Below are 20866 nucleotides of genomic sequence, written 5' to 3' on the forward strand. Positions count from 1 at the left end.
GTGATGATGATGATGGGCTGGGATGCCCGGCACATTTAGGTAGAATGACTTTTCTTTTGCTTAATTGCGCAACCTCCAAATTACGTGCCACGACAACTCTGATTATCCGTAACCGAGGTTCGTCCCAATGACTTGCGCAATCAACTTACGTAAGAACCCTCTCGTGTCGTTGTTAGCGCACCCAGGTGCGCTTACGCGATACGCGTCCGTGCCAACGGAGAGCACAAGCGTGACAATAAGACACGTGCCGTGTACTTCCATTTACACGCGCACAATTAACCGCACAGCGTCGCGCGCACCAGCAAAGGTGAGAGTGTTGTGTGGGGGAAAAAAAGGTTCACATGAGGTAAAAGGTAGGAGACCATTAGTGGCACCAATGTGCTATGCTGAACAGTTGCCACAGTAACACATCACACCCACATCTGCTCCACGGATTGCAAGTGAAAATTCTGCACGCTTTAAAGTAGACTTCTCACCTGTGTTTGTTTAAAATGTAACTTTTTTTCATCATTAGAAGTCAGCACACGCACATAACTCATTTTACGTAATTATGCCCAAGCAAGCAACCTTGTGTTTTTTAGCTTGCGATTTTTTTTTTACCCCCGCCTCACCCTCTATCTCTTTCACAGGAAATTTTTAATTACGCCGGAGCGATGTGGGAATGAGGGCAGGAGGGACGGAAGCAGCACCACACGCTGGCCCGAGCTTTGTTCACCGACATAATTCACCCAAGATGTCAAAAGATCCCAGCCTATAATCTGCTTCCTTAGAAATCTGCCAAATTTAGACATTTATTGAGGGGAATTTTGTTTAATTTGGATTTCTCAAAAGCACATTGCAAGGCACACCTCTGCAATTTCGCTGTCCACATTTTTGCCCGCACCATGAAATTTAACGCATTTGTCACAGGAAATTATTACTTTAGTACCTTCATATTGACCCCGCAAATGACTCAGAATTAAATGTATCCCTTAAAAGTTGACGTAACCTCGTGCATATTTTTGCCACAATCTCTACGTATATATATTAAAAAAACACTGCACATTCATAACATTGTGGCCTTAAAAGTGAGAATATATAGTAGGTGGCATATCAAGCAATAGACCTTCTTGATCGCATATAAAGAAGAGACATAGCCCTGAAATGTCACCTATTATATATTTTTCTTTTCAAGGCCACGGAGTGAAATTGACGAGTGTTGAATTTTTTTGTTATATGTATCCGTGCACCACTGCCAAACGCAGCATCACCAAATAATGTCACGTAAAATATACTTTGTTTCGTATGTCGATAAAGCGCTAACTAAGAAAACGTACTTGTCCCTTGCTGGAAGAGAAGATACACGCAAACGTCCACTTGAGGCCGAATAAGATTAGTGAATTCTGCTTCACTTTTATAAAAGCTACGAGAGGTTTGCACGGCAATCTAACATGAAATAAACGTAACAAATACCCACCCCCGTTCCATGCATCACAGCGTGGCCATGTCAATACCCAAAGCTACACTGAATAGCGGCCTGGCCACAGAGAAGTGGTAGCCGCCTCTTGGCTGAAACGAATTTGTTCGCTAAAGAAAGCAAGCACACTCAGGCAATTCTAATTATTTTATAAGGATGACCACGATCTGGGGGTACAAAAATCAAAGTCGGGCATCACGCCACATCGGCAAAGTTTTTCTCTCAGGCAATTACCAACAAATTACCACGCAACGTTTATCCGATTTATTAATTCCACATTTATATTCTTGTGATTTATGATATGCCTCAAAATCCCTGAAATGTCTCAAGAGTAAATACATGTTGAAATTGTTATTTTATTGTTATTAAGTTCCTTGCAGATGATATAATTATATTCCTTCTCTCTTATTTAAAAACAAAAGTATTCCATTGCCAGAGTTTTTAATGTTTAATTAGATTTGTTCCTTGGTCACTCTGAATGGAAGCTCTTTTGAAATGTACCCTATGCAGTTAAAATAGCTAGAATGCATCTTATTGTAAGGTATTATGTTTTCAATGTCTACATTATTAACCTCAATCAATCCACTGCTGGATGAAAATCTCCCCAGGCTGTCAACATCCCTCATGTTCCTGATCTCAATGCTCCATCTCCACGGTGAACATCCCCCCTGCCTCCTTTGGCTGTCACACTATTTAATTGCAGTCATCCATTTTGCACTTTGTTACGAGTTTTGTTATAGTATTTCAACTGTTAAGTTTACATGTGAAATGCATGACTTTGTGACCCAGCGCCACATTGAAAGCAAGACTATCAGTCTCAATGGCGACCTCGCATCGCATCAATGAAGAACAGACGGACACATTACGCACGCCGTTTCATCGCCGAAAAGCTGGGTTGGCCAACCGGTAAATCCTCACCGAAGCGGCGCTGGTAAAGCACCTCCCCGAGGTTGTGTGGCGCCAGCGAGTAAACGTTGAGGACGCCCTCATCCGGGAAACCCCGGTGGCTGCCCGGCACGAAGGCGGCCAGGTGACGACCGTCGCCCGAGATGTCACAACTCGCGTCGTTGTAGATCTTGCACTTGGTGACCAGAACGTTGATTTTGGCTGCCGAAGAGACAACGTTCGAGTCAGATAGAGGGAGTTCATCACAGAGTGTTGACTGACGAGGCATTTTACTTTCGCGCACATGAAACACACTTTCATCGATGTGTGTTTCTCTTAGAGTGCCGTGATATGGTCGAGGGGGAGCAAGTTTTCCACTTTGTTGCAGAGGCTTTACGCATCGAGCCCGGTGCTCGTCCTGATTAATACTGCCAGATGAAGTGACCATATGTAAATAGACTGTCAGTTAAACTATGGAATGTTAAAGATAATACATTTGGCATCACAGACCAAATTTAAAAAAATTGAAAATCATCTGCATATTACTTAACTGGGTAAAATCACTCACTCTATATGATTGGTGGAACTTAATACATTTTTGTGATCGCCTTCGACCATAAGAATTGCACAAATAACACATTAACTAAATGTTCATTATTTATCATCTCCATGCTTCAAATGGCAACTGCAGTGTTCAATTATGGAACAAAAACATACAGGAGGGATATTTAAGGCACAACGTAATACCGAGGGCCATTTTCATAAAAAAATCTCATTGAAGCAATGATTTTGCTATTTCTTCTACAAAGCAGTTCTTTTTATAAATTCAGAAAACATAAAACAAATATATAGGACAATGATATGGAATTCTGAAATCATGGTGTATACCCCCAAATTGCCAAATATTATAGTGGCTGCTCTGCATAAACCACTTTACTCAAAAATGCTAAAATAGAGCAAGCACTCAAGTTCCACATTTCATCTATCAAAAGGAAAATGTGTCCAATTTTCACACAGTTGAATCAATGCATAAAAACCAAGAACTCAGCATTCATTAAACGTAAAAACATCTGAACGGTGAAGAAAAATAGCTTTAATGGCCCAGTGTTTTTCTGCCATGACAACTGTGCAATCGTTCGTCGCAAGTTGCATTTCAGCCCATTAGTGCATATCATCACGCCACTCATTACGCGAAACAGATTTGCTCTCACGGCCATCGATCTCGCCAATGTGTTGCGGCTACTCGGCCAATGAGGTATAAGCACCCAAATGGGACTGGTGCAGCATTGTGACCTGTTGACAAATGAGCCGCTGGATGACAACAGTGAGAGTATAATCTAAGAGACATCGCAACGCTCGTTTCGTATTTTGATGGCACGGGACATACAACCGCATTGCAGTCCTAACGTACATGCTGCCGTAAGGCCAAGCGGGGCTGTACGCTCGTAAGACTTCGCTAAGTACTTATTGTGATCCTTATACTTAAAGAGAGTTAAAAACACGTGAAGAATGGACACAATGTTATCCATGTATTATGCCCAGCAGCACAATCATCAAAAGCAGAATTTTGACCAATAAAATCTCTTGAATGGACATACACCCACTACTTTGTTAACTCTTACAACAAATCAAGTCTGCTCTCCAATAAATAGGATCTCTCAGCAGATTTTCATGTACTAAATACATTTTCATAAATTTTGCTTCGATAAAACTTAAAAGGCAAACCTGTGATTACGTGACAGGTATTTGGTACATCCACAACCTTGCATGATGCGTTGTTCTTAAAAACCAAGTATTCCTGTTTGTAATTTGGAACCTGTGAAACTAAACTAATTGTAAAAAATGGCAATTCTGAGCATAATATTTAATTGTGTATCTACATGTGCATGCCTAAGTGGATCCACTGCGGGCTAAGAGCCCTCCACCAGTGTGGTGTAGGCAGTGGGGGTTTTGATGAACCAAACTTCAGCACAATGGTCCGTTGCGGATTCGAGAAGGCAGGTGGGAAAATATACTTCACGGCAAAGCAGTAAAGTACTATCATGTATTGTGCTACGCTGCCCGCCACGTAGCCTCACAGCAGACTACAACAAGCTGCTGTGCACGGTGGTCACCCATCCAAGCACTATCCAGGCACAATGCTGCTTATTAAGGTCACGCGAACTGACGAGCATCCTCCTGGGTGAATACGGTCGTTCTTGTGTCTGCTGTGAATTGGTGCTCACAATTGCTAATTTCAGGCAGGTTGTAGCTGGCAAAGTCCCACCACTGCAGGCGGTACGTGATGTCGGCGATGTTGTTAGCCACCGCTGACTGACCATCTCCGACCACAGCCCCTGCAACAACAAAAAACAAGAAAGCATGGTAAATTTTGACAGATTCGAAATGCATCATCATAAATGCACATTTACCTTAAGTGACTGCCAGGAAAAGTGTAATTGCACATGCGTGCATTAGTATGGTAGAGAATAGTCCATGAGCAATGATGAATGAGTGGCGACACCAGCAGCAAATAAGACACCCACATAGCAGAGAATTACTAGTGGAGGGAATGTGGTGTGATCGCAAGAGGGAGGATCAGCAAACAACATAATTACTCTCAAGAGTCATGTAAAACAAAATCAAAGAGCTGATTAGTCATACAAAAAAAACAAGTTTGTCTCATGTCACATTAAGATTCATACTGTTCGACACTTCATTGATGCGGCATTGAAAAGAGTCCACTGCATTGGCTTCATATCTAAATCTGCTCATCATAAAGATAAATACTTCTTTAAGGTAACCACAGCAGCTCTGCATCCTAACCGATTCAGAGATGGGCAGAGGAAAATGACCACGAAGGGGACATGTTTGGCCAACATAGGGACGCGTTGATTTCGACGCACATGAGGGGGGCTACCTCAGGGATTTCACTCAAGATAATGCTTACTGTACATCAACACAAACCTTTTGACCTTTCCAACGGAGGAAAGTTAAGCAAATTCAAGTGGATGTAAAAGGTCGTGTGACGGGATGAACGATTACGGCAAAAGTACAAGTATGGCCTGGAGACTGGATCTAGTGCACGGCCGGTTATGTGCACTGGTCTTATGGGGACTGGCTCGAGAGTGGAATTCCAGAAAGGGGGCAGTTTCGACCCTCCCGAAAGTTGGTTGGGAATGATTGCCCTCCCACGAGATATTTTGCACATGCATCCGAGTGTAGAATTCTACCCCCCCCCCCCCCCCTCTAACAAAGGCTCTCTTGAGAACCATTTTCTCCCCACACACCTATGCCTCGGCTCCCTCACTCTCGCTAAGGATGCCTCTGTGCCACGGCATTTGTAACCGCCAGATTCTGCCAGAAGAGATAGATTAATGAGGCCCTTTTCATCACGCACGTCTCTCAACAAAGTCTCGATGCAGAGGCACTATGGTTCCATAAAATAAGATCTTTTTTAATAAGCAGCCTCATTGCAGCGGACTCAAAATGCTGAATCTCGGTTAAGGATGCAATGTGCCGAGTACTGCCATCGGGACAAAATTATATAACAAAACTTTTATCAGAATTTAAGCAGCCTACGGAGCTCGACATGAAATCCTATAGTAGCCTTGTGCTATACACAGCAGTGCCCTCCTTCTCTATTCGGGTGCAAGACCAGTGCTATTGGTACTTATGCGAATATGGAAGTGAACCTGGCACTGTAGACAACAGCCTGGGGACTGAACTCGGAGATTCCTTAACGACAATGCAAACGCTAAAAAAAACTCCCACTCAGCCATCCTTAGTCCTTACAACACAACCGTTATAATGTATCGTCGTTTCTCGATAAAACAAACGTAAAAATCTATTAAGCAAATAATCAAGCTCATAGAACATTTCAGTGATGAAGGTAAACTCCAAATAACCAGAGGATGTGGATGCATGTTGAGACAAACTTATTCTTTATATGAAAATGGAGGCATATCCAGAAAATGAAATTGGAATTTCTGTTGCATGCCAAATAAGCGATCATGAAATCCATATCGGTTTGATGCATCCGAGGTAATTGCACTTTTATGCGCATGACTCAAGACTTTAATGTGTATCCTTCTGAAAAGGAATTAAAATCCCATCAACAATTCAGATTATTTACAAACAGGCCAGCCATAATTCATTTTGACATTTTTAAGAGCCAATTCTAAGCTGTAATAATAAATTAAACAGATAGGCAAGGTAATTTTACAATGTTTTTTTCGGTAGCAGCAGCTTTATTTGATGCAATGTTTACTATCAGCACTTACAAAAAGCAAAGGATTGCTTTACATAAGTATGCAAGCCTTCCTTTAAATACAATATACCACAACAATAAAACTAATTTCCTATATTGCTGGCCTATAATGCCTTTAATGTCAAATTTCCCCAACAAAAAAAACAATCTAAGGCGTAATAGCTCTCCCCTTGAGGAAGCGTATAGTATTAAATTTACCCCGGGGCTTTCGGATAAGGTGGTGGTGTGAAGGGGGCCTGATCGTTTGTGAAGAGTCTAAGAGATGATGTTGGCTTGTGATGCCATACAAAGTAAAATATTCAGCCTTACAAAGGCAATTGGACAGGGTGGGATCCTATGGTTTATTGATGGTTATGACTGGTATAAATAGCATGCATTATATATTTTTAAAAAAACCAAATACTTGCGATGGTTTTGTCCAAAACAGAAATAACAAACAATAAGCGAGAGGCACCTCTCTGCCCTTTCAATGCACTGTGAAAGATCACTTCCCGAAACGTAACTTATCATTAAATACTTTTCCTTGTAAGTGTTATTTATTAAAGTAAATATTGTTTTGCGTGCTTGTCTACCACTGCTCGCGCAGTATTACCGAAAGAGGTTTAATAAATAACGACAAGATGTTTTTATTGTTGCAAGAAATCCAAATAGGTACCTAGTTTTAGAATTGATCCTTATGGCGGTACCCCAGGGTACCAAATGATACAAATTGGCCGAGGCAATTAAATAATTTATATCTGGGACACTTTTTTCGAGGGGTGTACTTCACTCCGCGATTCGGGTACCAATCAATCCGAAATCAGTGCTACTGCGCGATGTCCAAACGCAGCGAGGACGATTGCGCTGAAACCCTGAACGCTCGTATGCATCAGGTGATCGCGTAGGATCTTGGCGATTGGGAATCCAGGCCATTAGCTGCCTTTATCAGAGCTCTCGATGAGATCGAGGACTTCAAAAGAGTTTCTAATCCAACTTCATCGCGACTGGCTGGGAGAAGCACATCCTCGCGTTCATGTCGAGCGCGTCAACATCAGCGGCGGGAGCGGCATCCTCTGCGGCAGGTGCCTCTTCGTCGGTGGCAGACTCGTCATCTTCGGCGGCAGAAGCGGCGACATTCGTGACGGGCGCATCATCGGCTTCCGGGGCGGTGTCCTCGCGATTGTCCAAGTTATCGAGCATCGAAAGCATTCGTCGGATGGGCGGTGTCGGTGGTTCGCAGCAGACCGTGCCTCGTCGCATTCTTCGTGAACGGTGCACTCGCAAGATGACGGCGTTGTAGCGTGTGATCGCCAAGCTGGGTCAAGAAGCGATTAACAAGATTCAGAACGATTGGGCGTCGATGGAGACCATCCAGAACGGATCGGAATGGCAGCAGTCTGAGGGGATCATTATTAACATGATCCAGTCAGGGCCATCGGAAAATGAGATTCGTTCGATCATCCCTGTCGGTGGTTCCTAAGTCAAGATGGAGGCCCAGGACCGTTGTGTCGTGTACTTTTCAAGATGAATTCAGTCCGTCCACATGTACTATCCCGGTCTTAGCTTGACGCACACAGCCCGAAGACATTTGCCACTGCTGCGTTCGAATCGATATCCAGCTCGAACGCAAGGATCTTCCGGATGACGAACGTCAACGCCTACTGCTGGAGAAGAACATGCATCTCGACGCCGCCATCTGCCAGCGCCGAGCGGTGGCCAATTTGTCAAGGAGTATGTCAAACAACACGCTCCTGATCAGATTGTCCCCGACACCGTCATTCCGAAACACTACGACGACAACGACGACGCAGCCGGCGTCGACCCGAGCGGACTGCCGTCGGTGCAGGAACTGAACGGCCTTCCCACTATCCAGATTGAGGATTTTGGCGGTAGCTTCGCCATGCCGCACTACGGTCACATTCGCCCGTCCGCGGATTACTTCAATTCCAACCGGACGGTCCAGAACTTCGTCCCAGCGAACATCATGAGCGGTGCCAACAAGGTCATTTTCTACGACAAGTGCGCACAAGGAAAATATGCAGACGCACTGTGCAGCCTCTGCTTCGTGTACCACATGAAGCTGCTTACCATGAAGACGGCCCACATGATGCCAAGCACTTTGCTTGTTATTCTCGACAACTGTGTCGGCCAAAACAAGTCGCAGCTGGTGATGATGTTTCTTTGCGATGCTGTCACAATTGTTCTACAGCAAAGTCGTTCTGCTATACTTCATACCAGGCCGATCGGGTCGTCGCATCGTGTCGCAATACGATGAATGGTAAGAACTTTTACACCCCGATGGCCATCGTTCAGGCCGTCAACGACGTGTCAACAGCATTAAGGCGATATTGGTTAATCATCACGATTCCAAACGCCCATTCTATACGGGCTGGGACGTGATTTTGAAGAAGCACTTCAAGCAGATGCCAACCCGCTACACGTTCAACTACTTTTTTGAGATCGATTTAGGGCTCGTTAACATGAGACACCTCAGCTCGACGCCCGACAGTGAGGTCGTCCATGTCCCACTGATCAAGCAGGAGAATGTCGAACTCGTCCGTCGATCGATTCTACATGATCTGTTTGGCGACAACGTAGACACGATCAAGCAGGGGACGTTGCAATCAATCCGTTTGCCGACGACTCCTGTCGGCAGCCTGACGATGAAAAAATTGCTCTCACTCCCAAAGAAGTACTTTTCTATTCCTCCGGAATACCTGCCATATTACTCAGAAATCGCGAGCGAGATCAGCTCGCAGATCGACGACCCGATTCAGCAAGCAGTCCCCACCCGCTCGAACAAACGCCAGATTGTTTGGAATGACGCGATGGTGGATTCGAACACCGCTGCGGCACCGAAGGCGAAAACCTTGGCGTCCCAAGAAGAAAACGGGCGTCGCTCCGGGGCAGAAATCGATCCTGTTCTTCTTTGCCAAACATTAGCATATAAAAATCCGTTATCGAAAAATTAAACGTTGAATAGTGCAACGTGTACAGCTCGTCGAGAGGAGTCGATTGCCGCATCGCCGACCATCAACAGACTAAAAATGACTGCATCACCGACATTATGCGAGAGCCGGGGTACTATGGTACCCTGGGGTACCCCCATTAAGTTTAATTGTTGATTGGCAATAAAGTTCTGCAGTACATTCAAAGCATATGTTTATACATAACCTTCTGAAAACATGGCACCTTTGAACAAGCACAAGGTGTTCAGCAATAATAACAGCCGTGTAACTTGGTGTGATGCATCTAACTCAAGGCATTTACAGCCGATAAGCTTGCAAATTTGCCATCGGGTGTCCCAAAATTTCAATCTCCATCGCAAATGGAATTGCATTTTTCTCCTTGTTTCACTCCTGGGTTTTTTGGCGTTTTCTCTCTTGGATAATGAACTAGTCAGCACAGCATGCCTGCCCTCACTTCCCTGGCTGCGGGCAAGTCTTCGCTTCATCTAACGAAGCTTATCTGCAGGTATGTGCCACGCGACACGGCATGGGAACAAGTCTCCCGGTGTGGCATGTTCACATAAAAAAGTGACATCATCCAGGAACAGGCGAGTGACCTCAAAAGCGATGGGGGTCTGAGATTGGCTTCCAAAGACGAACTTAAGATAAATGTTCCATTATTTCACTTACGATTAGCACGGTTGGCGACGTATGGTGCGAAAGAAGTTCAAGTTAACTATCTATATAAAAGTAAAGGATATTTGAAATCGCTTTACTGGGGTACCGTAAGGTGGTCTTTTCCTTTCCAATTCGTGTTTGATACGAATGCCAATATAAGGTATGGGATTCAAATGTTACTACTTAAGGTCTAATCAAAGGCAAGCATGACATTTGTTTAGCACCTATGGAGAAGAAAATGCATGTTTAATTAAGAATGCGGTTTTAGGCTGATACAATTTATAACACAGCAGATGACTGTTTCATTTGCAGTATTAATAAAAAATTAAATGGAACGCTAAATATATTTGGTGGCAAAAAATATGCGACAACAAATATTTACAGCGTACTTTGTTATATACATTATACCTAGCTTTCAATTATTTCTGAAGAGGATCATATAAATCTTGACTTAAAAATTGAAGTGAAGGCATCATCTAATACAACCTCATCCTCATGAGCCAGGACTAATGCACTGCTGGATGAAGGCTCCCTTATGCGAGAATCTCTAAAAGAACTGCGAAATTCACGATCCATCCACGTGCTAACTGTATCGATCCTTCACCCCCCAAGATACCTGTCCGTCACAGATATGTTGACTGCCAGTCCGTTGTTAATCTTGACCACTGACCATCATCCCTTCGAGTGGAGTTATCTTCTCCAATCCCATTTATTTCATATGAACAGCATATGCTTCCAGTAGCTGGGTCTTTCAGCAGAAGCAAGACACAGCAACAGACTTTCGTATATAACAAAGCAACCGGTACATTAGATTGCTTGCCATTGCTATATGACATGACTGAAGGCAATTGTGAATGCTGCTTTGGAGAAAATGGCTAAAAGGCAAAGTCGGTGTGGGAATAGGAATACAACGTATTCACAAAAACAAACATACAATTTGCAAACTGCAATAATGCGGGACAACCATTTGTTATTGGCTAAATCACCCGAGACGCAATCACATTTCTGAATCAGTCCCGTTCCACTTATGTGCTCCTCGCGTACAAACGAAAGTGACACCAGCAGCGGCATGCAAGCCTAACCGTGTCCTGAACGTAACACGTTAAAGGGTTGTGCAGACCCCGACTGTTTGTTCTGCCTGCACCCAAAGTTGTCTGCAGTTGTCTATGTGTCCTGCTGCTGCCCATCAGTCGGTCACATTTATGAACATTTTGATGGCAATTTAAGACAAGAGGACCACAATGAGTTCTACATACGCTATTGATGGTTTTTGCATAAAGCGCAAAGGCTGGGTGCTTTTTGTAGACGTTTCTGCGTGTTGATTGAAACTCATGGTTTTCTAGCCTGAACTATCTTTCTGTGACAATGAGTCACTTTGTCACTAACAGATTTGATCCAAAGTTGTGCCGTTAAAGGTGTGGCTATATTACACCAGAAGCAAGACACTGTTAAGCTGGATAGACAGGAATATTGAAATGCACGTTAATGAATAGATTGGTCGGTACGAGATAAAAAAATGGAATTAAGACAGATACACTGACATTGCACGAAGTGTATCTTAGGAGCATTAGACAAGGAGGCACACTTTCAAAGTTATTCACATCGACATTTCTAAGATTAGTTTTTTAAGTTTAACATGTAGGCTTTTTTTATTGGATCGGAGAAACAAGGGCATAAATATAAAAATTTAAGTATTAATCGTCTAAAATTTGCTGATGACAGTGATTATAAGCAATATAAATGTAATATAGGAAATGATGAAAACGATTAAATAAAGGAGAGATGAGAGCAGGTTGGAGTGCTTTTGGAAAAGTAATCTTAATGAAAACATTATATTCTTGGTTCTTTCGATAAAGTCACGTAGAAGAGAAATAATAAAATAATATAAATATAAAAAATATTATTTGTTGTTGTTTTATATTTATTTTATTATTTCCCTTTTACGTGACTTTACCGAAAGAACCAAGAATATGAATCCCTGCAGTCACGAAAGCTTTAAATAAAAAAAATCTTTAATTATTATTATTATTTTACTTGTTTAACCCAGGACAGCCTCACCAAGTCTCATGACTTTTTTGAGGACGGTCCTGCCAAGTTTTCAGTCAGGGGCAATGTTGCAATGCGAAATCCCAAATGTGTCATTTGTAGGTAGTTTTGCAGAATTGCGATATTTCGCCAATTCTAGTTACTTTGGAGTTTTTTTCCTACGTGGAAGTAACTGGAAAAATTGGGGGACACACATGCAGAATAGTGGGAGGACATAAAAACTACACGTAGAAAGACGCCCGAGTCAGAAACCGATCCTAGGGCCTTCTAGCGGTCAAGGCCCAAGTGTTATCACTGCGCCACCGTGCCGCCTCAACGTGTCTAAACGTACCGTTGTGCCTAAAAAAAGGAACGTTTATATTCATCGTACAGACATAACTTGCTTGGATAGTATTAATCAGAAGCATGGTCAATCACATAGAACAATGACCAAAAACTATAAAGTGTGCAAAGCGTGGAGAAGCGCACGCTTGGAATTACACTTTTAGAAAGAAAGAGGATCACACAGGTCAGAGAACATACATAGATAGATATAATGTTGATGGGGAAATAAAAGCGAGCGGGCTCAGGCAGGACGCGTAGCTAGAAGCAACGATGGCCGGCGGTTGAGCTTAGTGAGGGAGTAGCAGCCCAAGGAGGGAACGCGCCCGAGACTGCATCCACCGTCGAGGTGGAACAATTAAAATCAGCAGGCGCAAGGTGGATTACGCACATCGCAGATCCACAGACTCCACGATGGGTGGTGATTGGCTTGGGAAAGCCTTGATCCAGCAGCGGATTGATCATGGCTGATGACTGATGATGATAATGCTGTGGTAGACACAGAAGATGTGTCTAAAAAAAATACTTATGTAAACTTTGCGTCTTTTGGAATTCTACGATTCTCCTCCACGGGCCAAACGAACTGCTGGGACCTCATTTAAATTTTGCAAATGTTCAAACTTTGTTGAAGCTCTCCATTACATTTGGACAGGGGGGAATTTATCCAAATGTATCGACCTGAGGTGACCTTGTAAAACAAACGAGAGAGAGAGAGAGCAGAAAAGAGTGCTGTAACATTTGCAAAAGCAGGGCTTTTAATAGGATGACAGAAAAAAATCAAATACCAACATGAGCAAAGGGGGTTATGTAATTATAATTGTAATAGCAACATTATGAATAAAAATGAAAAGATAATAAAGAATGAACACCGCTCCAGTTATTAAAATTCATGACCAGGAAATTGTTAGAGCATCACCTGCCGTGAGAGCGCACACCTGCACTATCCCTGCAGAAAAAAAAAATCAGTAAAAAAAAGTTAATGTCCTATTCACCAATGCGCGCACGGAATTCTCTCCAGCGTTTAATAGTAATTGGACATCATCTTCATGGAAATGTATCGTAAAGGAACATATTTCTCAGAAATATAATCCTCATTTCTATTTTTCATATAAATTGAAGTCTAATTTTTTTTTTCACGAATGCAAACCCTAAATGCGGGACTCAGAACGCATTATATACGGGTAAAGTGCCTCAGAGCCGCGTATGTGCTAATGCGCTGATAAAAAGCAGATACGATGCGAATTCCAACATGCTTTCATAAGAGGCAGGAATTAATCCATGTTGGTGCTTATCTAGAAACACACATTTGTCAAAGGTTAGCTCCATATCCTTCACACCCTCTTCTCTCTCAGTCCATCCTATTGCTTCAGATCTCCAGCCCTTGGATTATAACGCCAACAAAGCACCCACAGAACGGAACGAGGAAAATGAAAACTGCCCGAAAGGCAAAGTTGAAAACAGACAAAGGAAGATGCGAACTGCATTTACAGATCCTAAACCATCTCACACGACCGGTCTAACAACGAGCTCCTTGAACCACCAAAAGTTGATAGCTCAGTCCCCCCTTCAACATCGTGGGGATCAGCTGGCCGCGGTTTACGCCCGTCCAGTCTTTGTGATGTTCCGAATCCTGGTTTTTCCTTGGGTACCCTCTTACTGGTCCCATCAATGCTGCCTTGCAGGGATGGTTATGGGGAGTTTGCTGGATCTATTGATGTGCCCAATGAACTCCAGTTTCTCTCTGTTTAATGACACATAGGTATTTGTAGAGTACTACCTCCGCATTTAAAGACCCCCCCCCCCCCTCTTTGGCTGTAATTCTGGTACGGCGTGGTCTAAGGTCTACTAGTGTTCTTATAAATTTCTGTCCAATCCCATGCTAAGGATGACTGTGCTGTTGATGCCTCGGCCAAAGAGGTTTGGTCATTTTGTTTGAGCACGGAGTTTTTTTTATTAGTTCTCAAATGCCATACACTTTGCAAACAGACAGAATGACGCATGGGTCTTTGAAGCCAACTGCAACACGAGACATATTTTAGACGTTATATATACAATGCATTCAAATGTCATTATGCATTGATACGAGTTGTTCCAGGAAGAGTACATCCCATAATCACTCACGAGCCTGTGATTTCCAGACGCAATATCCTTGGAAAACATATTGAGTTGATAATAAAATAGGCACCGAGGCATATGACATTTGTGTCCTGCTAGGTCCATAAATATTGATAGACGACAGGAAATGGTTAGGAAATATGGAAGCAGCAGCTGCTCTTGGGATTGGCGGCATCTGTACATTAAGCAAACCCACACACGTACACCCACACGCATACAATCATACAAGTGTGCGCGCACGCAAAAAACAGACCGAAGCGCACGCGCGCGCACACAGACCCATGTGGGCATGATTCACACAAACTTACAATCTGCCTGTGGCGTGAAAACGTCTATTACCCCTGACAGCAGCGCAAAATGCAGTGCCAACATTTTAAGCACAGTGCATATATAAATTCAGATGTAAAATAAGGTCATGTCAAGTATTTGTACATTCTACAGGATATTTATGATGGTTCACACGAATGAGAAAAGATAATTGATAAATATTATTTCGCGTGAAATATGAGAAATATGATACATATTCCTATAAAAAACGAAACACACGTTTGACATGGCTTTTCCATGACCCGCACGGCAGTGTGGGAAGTGGTGAATTGACAAAAGAACTGTACGTAATCTTTACATTCGATATACACGGCCTAAAAATGTATATCTTCAAACAGTGCGGGATAGGCAATTAAGTGTTAAAAAGGACAACATTTAAAGGGCCCTAAAAGCATGTTGGTCAGCCATTGATTCAATATTCAAGTTTAGCTTTTTACGCATAATCTAGTCATGCGGCAGCAACAGAAGAAACAGAGACAGCCGATGCTTGAAATACAAGAGCTCTGACGATGGGCATTCATCCAAAAACATAACATGTGGCCACGTATGAGATTTATTAGGATTTGGGCCACTTGTGTCCAAAGCTGAAGGCAATTTAAGCTCAGTGTCATTGTAGTAAGATAAAGTTTGCGTGCGTGTTGTTTTGTTTAAGAGATAAAGAATAATGGTCAATCACAGCTCGGACGAAAATCTAAATAAAGAAACTAACCAGGGACTATTCAATCTGATTTAAAAATGATGAAATGGTACTTGTGTCTTTATAGAGCCAACTTGTAAAGCAATATCACGAAAGGACGTTTGCCGCACATGCTCCAAAAGGACTTTCATATAACAATCACCATCACAATAAAGAATGCAATGGTAGGCATAAGAAAACAAACATTCATGTTACTTTTGGCGGTGCCCTGTTTGCCGAGCCAAAACAAACGCAACTTAAACATCTAGGATCAACAGGTTCCTTTTGGCAGGAAAAAAAACCCGAATCGATTCATTGTTGCCAGGCAGCGCTCTCCCACGTTATTTTTTGACAAAAGAAAGAATACAGCTACATCGAGTTGGTGCCTGCGGCAAGAACTGCGGTGCAAACGAGACACGTGGCACTTGAGAAACTTCAACCAGTCTACACAACAAAGGCTCATTCCTAACAGCGTGCTTCAGCCGCACCGAACCCCAATAATAATATCCAGGGCTTACCTTGGCTCCTCCCACCCTCAACCAGTATATATACAAGGACTGATTTCTTGGAATTTCTCTTACTTGATACAGCTATCGTGCTGTGACGGTTCCACCTGAAGACGAAGGCTTGTGTTGCCTCCGAAACGTGATTTTTTATTTTACTTTTATTAATTTTAATTTTTTTTACCTACGTGACTTTACCGGAAAAAAAACCTAAGAATATTTGAGAAACTGTCCGTTGATCAAGCGCTGTCAGCTAAAAAGAAAAGTTTTCTTTAGTTTAAATAAATCAATAGCATATTTAATGTGGCCCTACACAAGGTCAGCTTGCTTGTCAATAATAATATAAAAAAGCTAAACACCTATAACATGCACCAACAATCAAGAAGATTAACAAGCTGGTATTGATACATAGCGCCTGTATTATTGATAGCGTTTACATAGCACACTTGGCAAATTTAACATGCTTCACATTCCTCGGTATTTCAACCGTGATCCACAGTCATCAGAGCCACATCTATCAGTATTGTTTCTTGTTTAAGCTTTTTTGTTTGCTCCATTAGCTTAAATGTAACATCGGTACATCGTGATAATCGGCCACTGTGTCAAACCGCTGGATAAAAGCCTCTGTATGCTGTCACCATCCCTCACCCAGCTCACTTGCCGCACATGCTCCATCACCAGAGCGACCGTCCCTCTGGTGAATTGCCTCCTTTGGTCTGCTGCTCCATTAGCGGTCTTGACCATCGACCATCATCCCCTTCCGGCAATGCATCTCACCCAAGTCCACTTATTTGTCTTTAACTTAAAAGAAAATATTGAACATTTTACATAGCATCTGCATACAACGTAAAACACGTTCCTTCCGAGTGGGCAGGTAGGAACTTGGTTGGACAGCGCATTCGTGCACGACAGACAAATATGCACGACAGACAAATAATCCCTGGTGGGGAGTGTGGAATCTGTTGTTCCTACCTGTGTACAAGATAACTTGACTTGAGGTAGCCAGCCCCTTCAACTATCGGCCCCTCCCCCTTGCTTAGGCCCCTCCGCTGACCCCCCTCTCTTCCCTTAGGCCCCTCCCCTGACCCCCCCCCCTTCCCTTAGGCCCCTCCCCTGATCCTCCTCCCTTAGGCACCTCCCCTCTCCGTACCCGGCAGTAGGTCTCCACCAGAGAGCTGTTTATATTATATATATATTTATGCACGACAGACAGACAAAAAATCCCTGGTGGGCAGTGTGGAACATATTGTTCCTACCTGTATAATAGATTCCTATGCACACGATTCAAAGTATTAGGTAACCTGGAGCTTTTTTTGGTATACATTTCACTGTCGGGTGCTCTGAAGCCCTTGGTTGGGTCTGCTGCACCTCATAAAAATGCAAATTAAAACATGTAACTAAGCACATTTACACACGAGCACAAAAAATGTTTTGACAAATTCAATACATCTGTAGAGACACACAAAGTGTTCTCTACGCTGTTGCGCAAGCCACGCCGAGTGCCGGGCATCTCCATTGGAGGACTGGCGGACACGTGACCGGGGATCCAGGAGGGGGTGTGGCCGAAGGCGGCTGCCAGGGGATAAAAGGAGCAGCGCCGAGGGGACTCTGGGCTCGTTTTGGGGATCAACTGAAGAGGACTCCGCTCTTCGGCGTCGTGCAGATTTAGCTGGGAATCGTTTTGCATCTTTGCCGACCAGATGAAGTAATATCGTGCCAGCAAGCATGAAGACTTAAAAAAAGGGAAACAAGTCAAATAAGCTGGCATTGCAGAGCCTTATTCACCACATATGCGAACAAGTGTACAGGAGTACACAAAGCTGTCTCGCAACAACACTGACCCATAAGCAAAGATCACAAACAGCGTGTTAACACGGGACCGAATAGACGGACGACGGAACCGAACATATACCGGCAAAACGGCCAACAACGCGAATCAGTCACTGCTTCTATGAATATCAAATACATGCACGGCAGCATCTGCTGTCTGCAAACGCTACCGAGGGGGATGCACATTCGATACACGCATGTGTGCTACAGACCCGTTCGGTAGCTAACTCACACACATATAGTGAACAGTCTAGAACAGCATAGCCACACTTAACAATAGAATCCAGTGATCAGCGAGTTGTTTTATTAAACTCGTCGCCTCTACAAATAGTGTTGTGTGTGCCTCAGTAATTACACACACTACACATCTTTAGATGGCGACTTGTGTCAGTGATTCTACTCTGAGCCAATGCAGGAGGGAACGTTGTTTTTTTAGCTTCATAATTTTTTTAAGACACCGTCTCTCCAAGCCCATTTGTCGCACAATGTAACCAAATAAACAAATAATTTCAAGAGGCAGAGACATCCTCCGTGCCTTTTGTCCTTCACAACCATGGCAATGAGATGTAGGCTACAACATCAAGCCAGCTGAACTGGCCTGGCCCCACACCAATTGGGTACAGATGGCGAAAAAGAAGTCGGGAGGAAATCGATGTCTAACGGCCGTTATTTGGCAGTGTTTAGGGCGCTTATTCTGTCAGCTAGACCAGACGCAAAGCTAGGCAATTCTCTTAGGATCAAGAGCAGACTTGCAAGTTGTGAGTAAATATACAATTATATGATATTTTGCACTGCTCTCTGATAATGTGGGAACGTATTCAATAATTACAAAGACTCCAATGTATTCCACACAATCTGTTTGGGAAAGTGCTGAGCAAGTACCTGGTTTGGTCGGCACAGCACAAGAGGGAGTGGGTTCCTAGCGCAGTGCCCCTACCCACTATACTACCGCTTTGCACACATTCAATTCTCAGCACATATATGCGCATTTAAAGGCGTGAATATTTGTAACAGACCCAATGATATATGAGAGTGGGTCAAGCAGTTTTGAAGTTCTGAAAACAGAATGTGCAAAGCAGAAATTCACACTTGTAAATCTATATTTTAATGCAGCATATTCATTACATAGTAATATTCATGCAATGAGATATGTTGATACTAATCAGTGCGATTCCTCTTTTAGTGCTGTGCACTCTGTTCTCACATCTTTTCACCAATTCAAAAGCCAACAGATATTTTTTTTACATTTAAAGCAGATATCTTGTACATTTTACTTAAGGCCTTGCTGGTTTGTGCCTTGGTGAGGATGGTTTTCATTGTAGTTCGAATTTTTTGTCTGTCAATTTGCCTTTTTATGAGCTGTGTTGCTCTTTGAAGAAATAACAATATTAGTGACCGACACAAAGTACCCGACTTCAAAGGGCATAATGACATGTTTTTGCATCTTTGCCGACCAGATGAAGTAATATCGTGCCTGCAAGCATGAAGACTTAAAAAAAGGGAAACAAGTCGAATAAGCTGGCATTGCAGAGCCTTATTCACCACACATGCGAACAAGTGTACAGGAGTACACAAAGCTGTCTCGCAACAACACCGGCCCATAAGCAAAGATCACAAACAGCGTGTTAACACTGGACCAAATAGACGGACGACGTAACCTAACATATACCGGCAAAACGGCCAATAACGCGAATCAGTTACTGCGTCTATGAATATCAAATACATGCACGGCAGCATCTGCTGTCTGCAAACGCTACCGAGGGGGATGCACATTTGATGCACTCAAAGTAAGGCATAGAAAAACACTTAGGGTTCACTCACAGTATTGCCTGGATGGTTGAAAACTACAGGGTCAGACACCCCACTAAAATAAAACAGAAAAATTGGAGAACGAAAAACATGTTATTGTTTAAAAAAATCCTCTAGACATGTCCCACCAAGCTCGACATTCATTACACGTTATAACACTCCCTCTGTAAGATACGGAGCCATCACATTCACAAAATTCAATCACCTGCTGAGAAGAGGGGTCCAGTGGAAATCAGTGGGGTATCTACAAATGATAAAATTATTTGGCAATGCTGCGCTGCCAGTGCTGAAAAAGCTCAATTAACAAACACCCATCAAAAACACTGTCGTAAAATAAATAAATAGAAAAAATTCGCCATTTCGGGCAATGGCACCTTCTTCATTTGATGTGCTATGAAGAAGAGCCACGAACCGAAATGTTGACAAGTGTTTTGGGCATCGACTCATGGAGCACCCCTGTATATTCAACACACTACACGGCACTACACTTGAACCCCGAGCGTTCCGGCATGAGTGACTGTTATTGAGCAGTACAGCGCAGGTAAATTCTCGACAGGCTATTTCTTCAAAAGATATGTGGTCAAGCAAATACCGTACGCAGTGTACTAAACGCACAAAAAAACAACGCCCAGCTGGGGCAAAATACAGGCAGTAGAAGCAGGCCGGGGAAAGGTGTTTGTAACTCGTATGTCAATTGAATGTTTGACACCACGCAGAGTATCTCTTTGTTACATGCGATGGAAATGAGTGCAAGTTTTGAAGGCGCATTGCAGATGATGAAACGAGACATTTTTGTGCTAAAAATAAAACACGTTCTCTGCTTTCAGGGAGCACCGGTCAACGCGCCTCTTGCAAAAATGTCTTTGCATGTTTTTCCAGCCGGACTTTTGCTTTGGAACACTCTCTCCGAAATTACTTCAGAAAACATAATTTGCAGCAAACCTAATTTTAGACGTCTGCTTCATTGTGCGGTTAATTTACTTATGAGAAACTTGACAGCTTTCATTTGCACAAACCTCAGATAAGAAACAAACTCCATGTCGA

The 20866-nt window shown here is 43.0% G+C and overlaps 1 protein-coding gene across 5 annotated transcripts in view; it reads right to left on the reverse strand.

Annotated features, from left to right (window-relative positions):
* LOC133350204 (activating molecule in BECN1-regulated autophagy protein 1A-like) overlaps positions 1-20866 on the reverse strand; it is a 99363-nt gene that overhangs the window by 24867 nt on the left and 53630 nt on the right. For all 5 annotated transcript variants that reach the window (XM_061564304.1, XM_061564303.1, XM_061564302.1 and 2 more), the window contains 2 exons: positions 4567-4677; positions 2375-2563 (listed from right to left, as the gene is read on the reverse strand). In XM_061564304.1, the coding sequence (XP_061420288.1) occupies positions 2375-2563; positions 4567-4677 (300 nt within the window). The remainder of the gene's footprint in view (positions 1-2374; positions 2564-4566; positions 4678-20866) is intronic.

This window comes from Lethenteron reissneri, chromosome 33 (assembly GCF_015708825.2).
Source record: "Lethenteron reissneri isolate LAM-NWPU_2019-01 chromosome 33, ASM1570882v1, whole genome shotgun sequence".
Lineage (NCBI taxonomy): Eukaryota > Metazoa > Chordata > Hyperoartia > Petromyzontiformes > Petromyzontidae > Lethenteron > Lethenteron reissneri.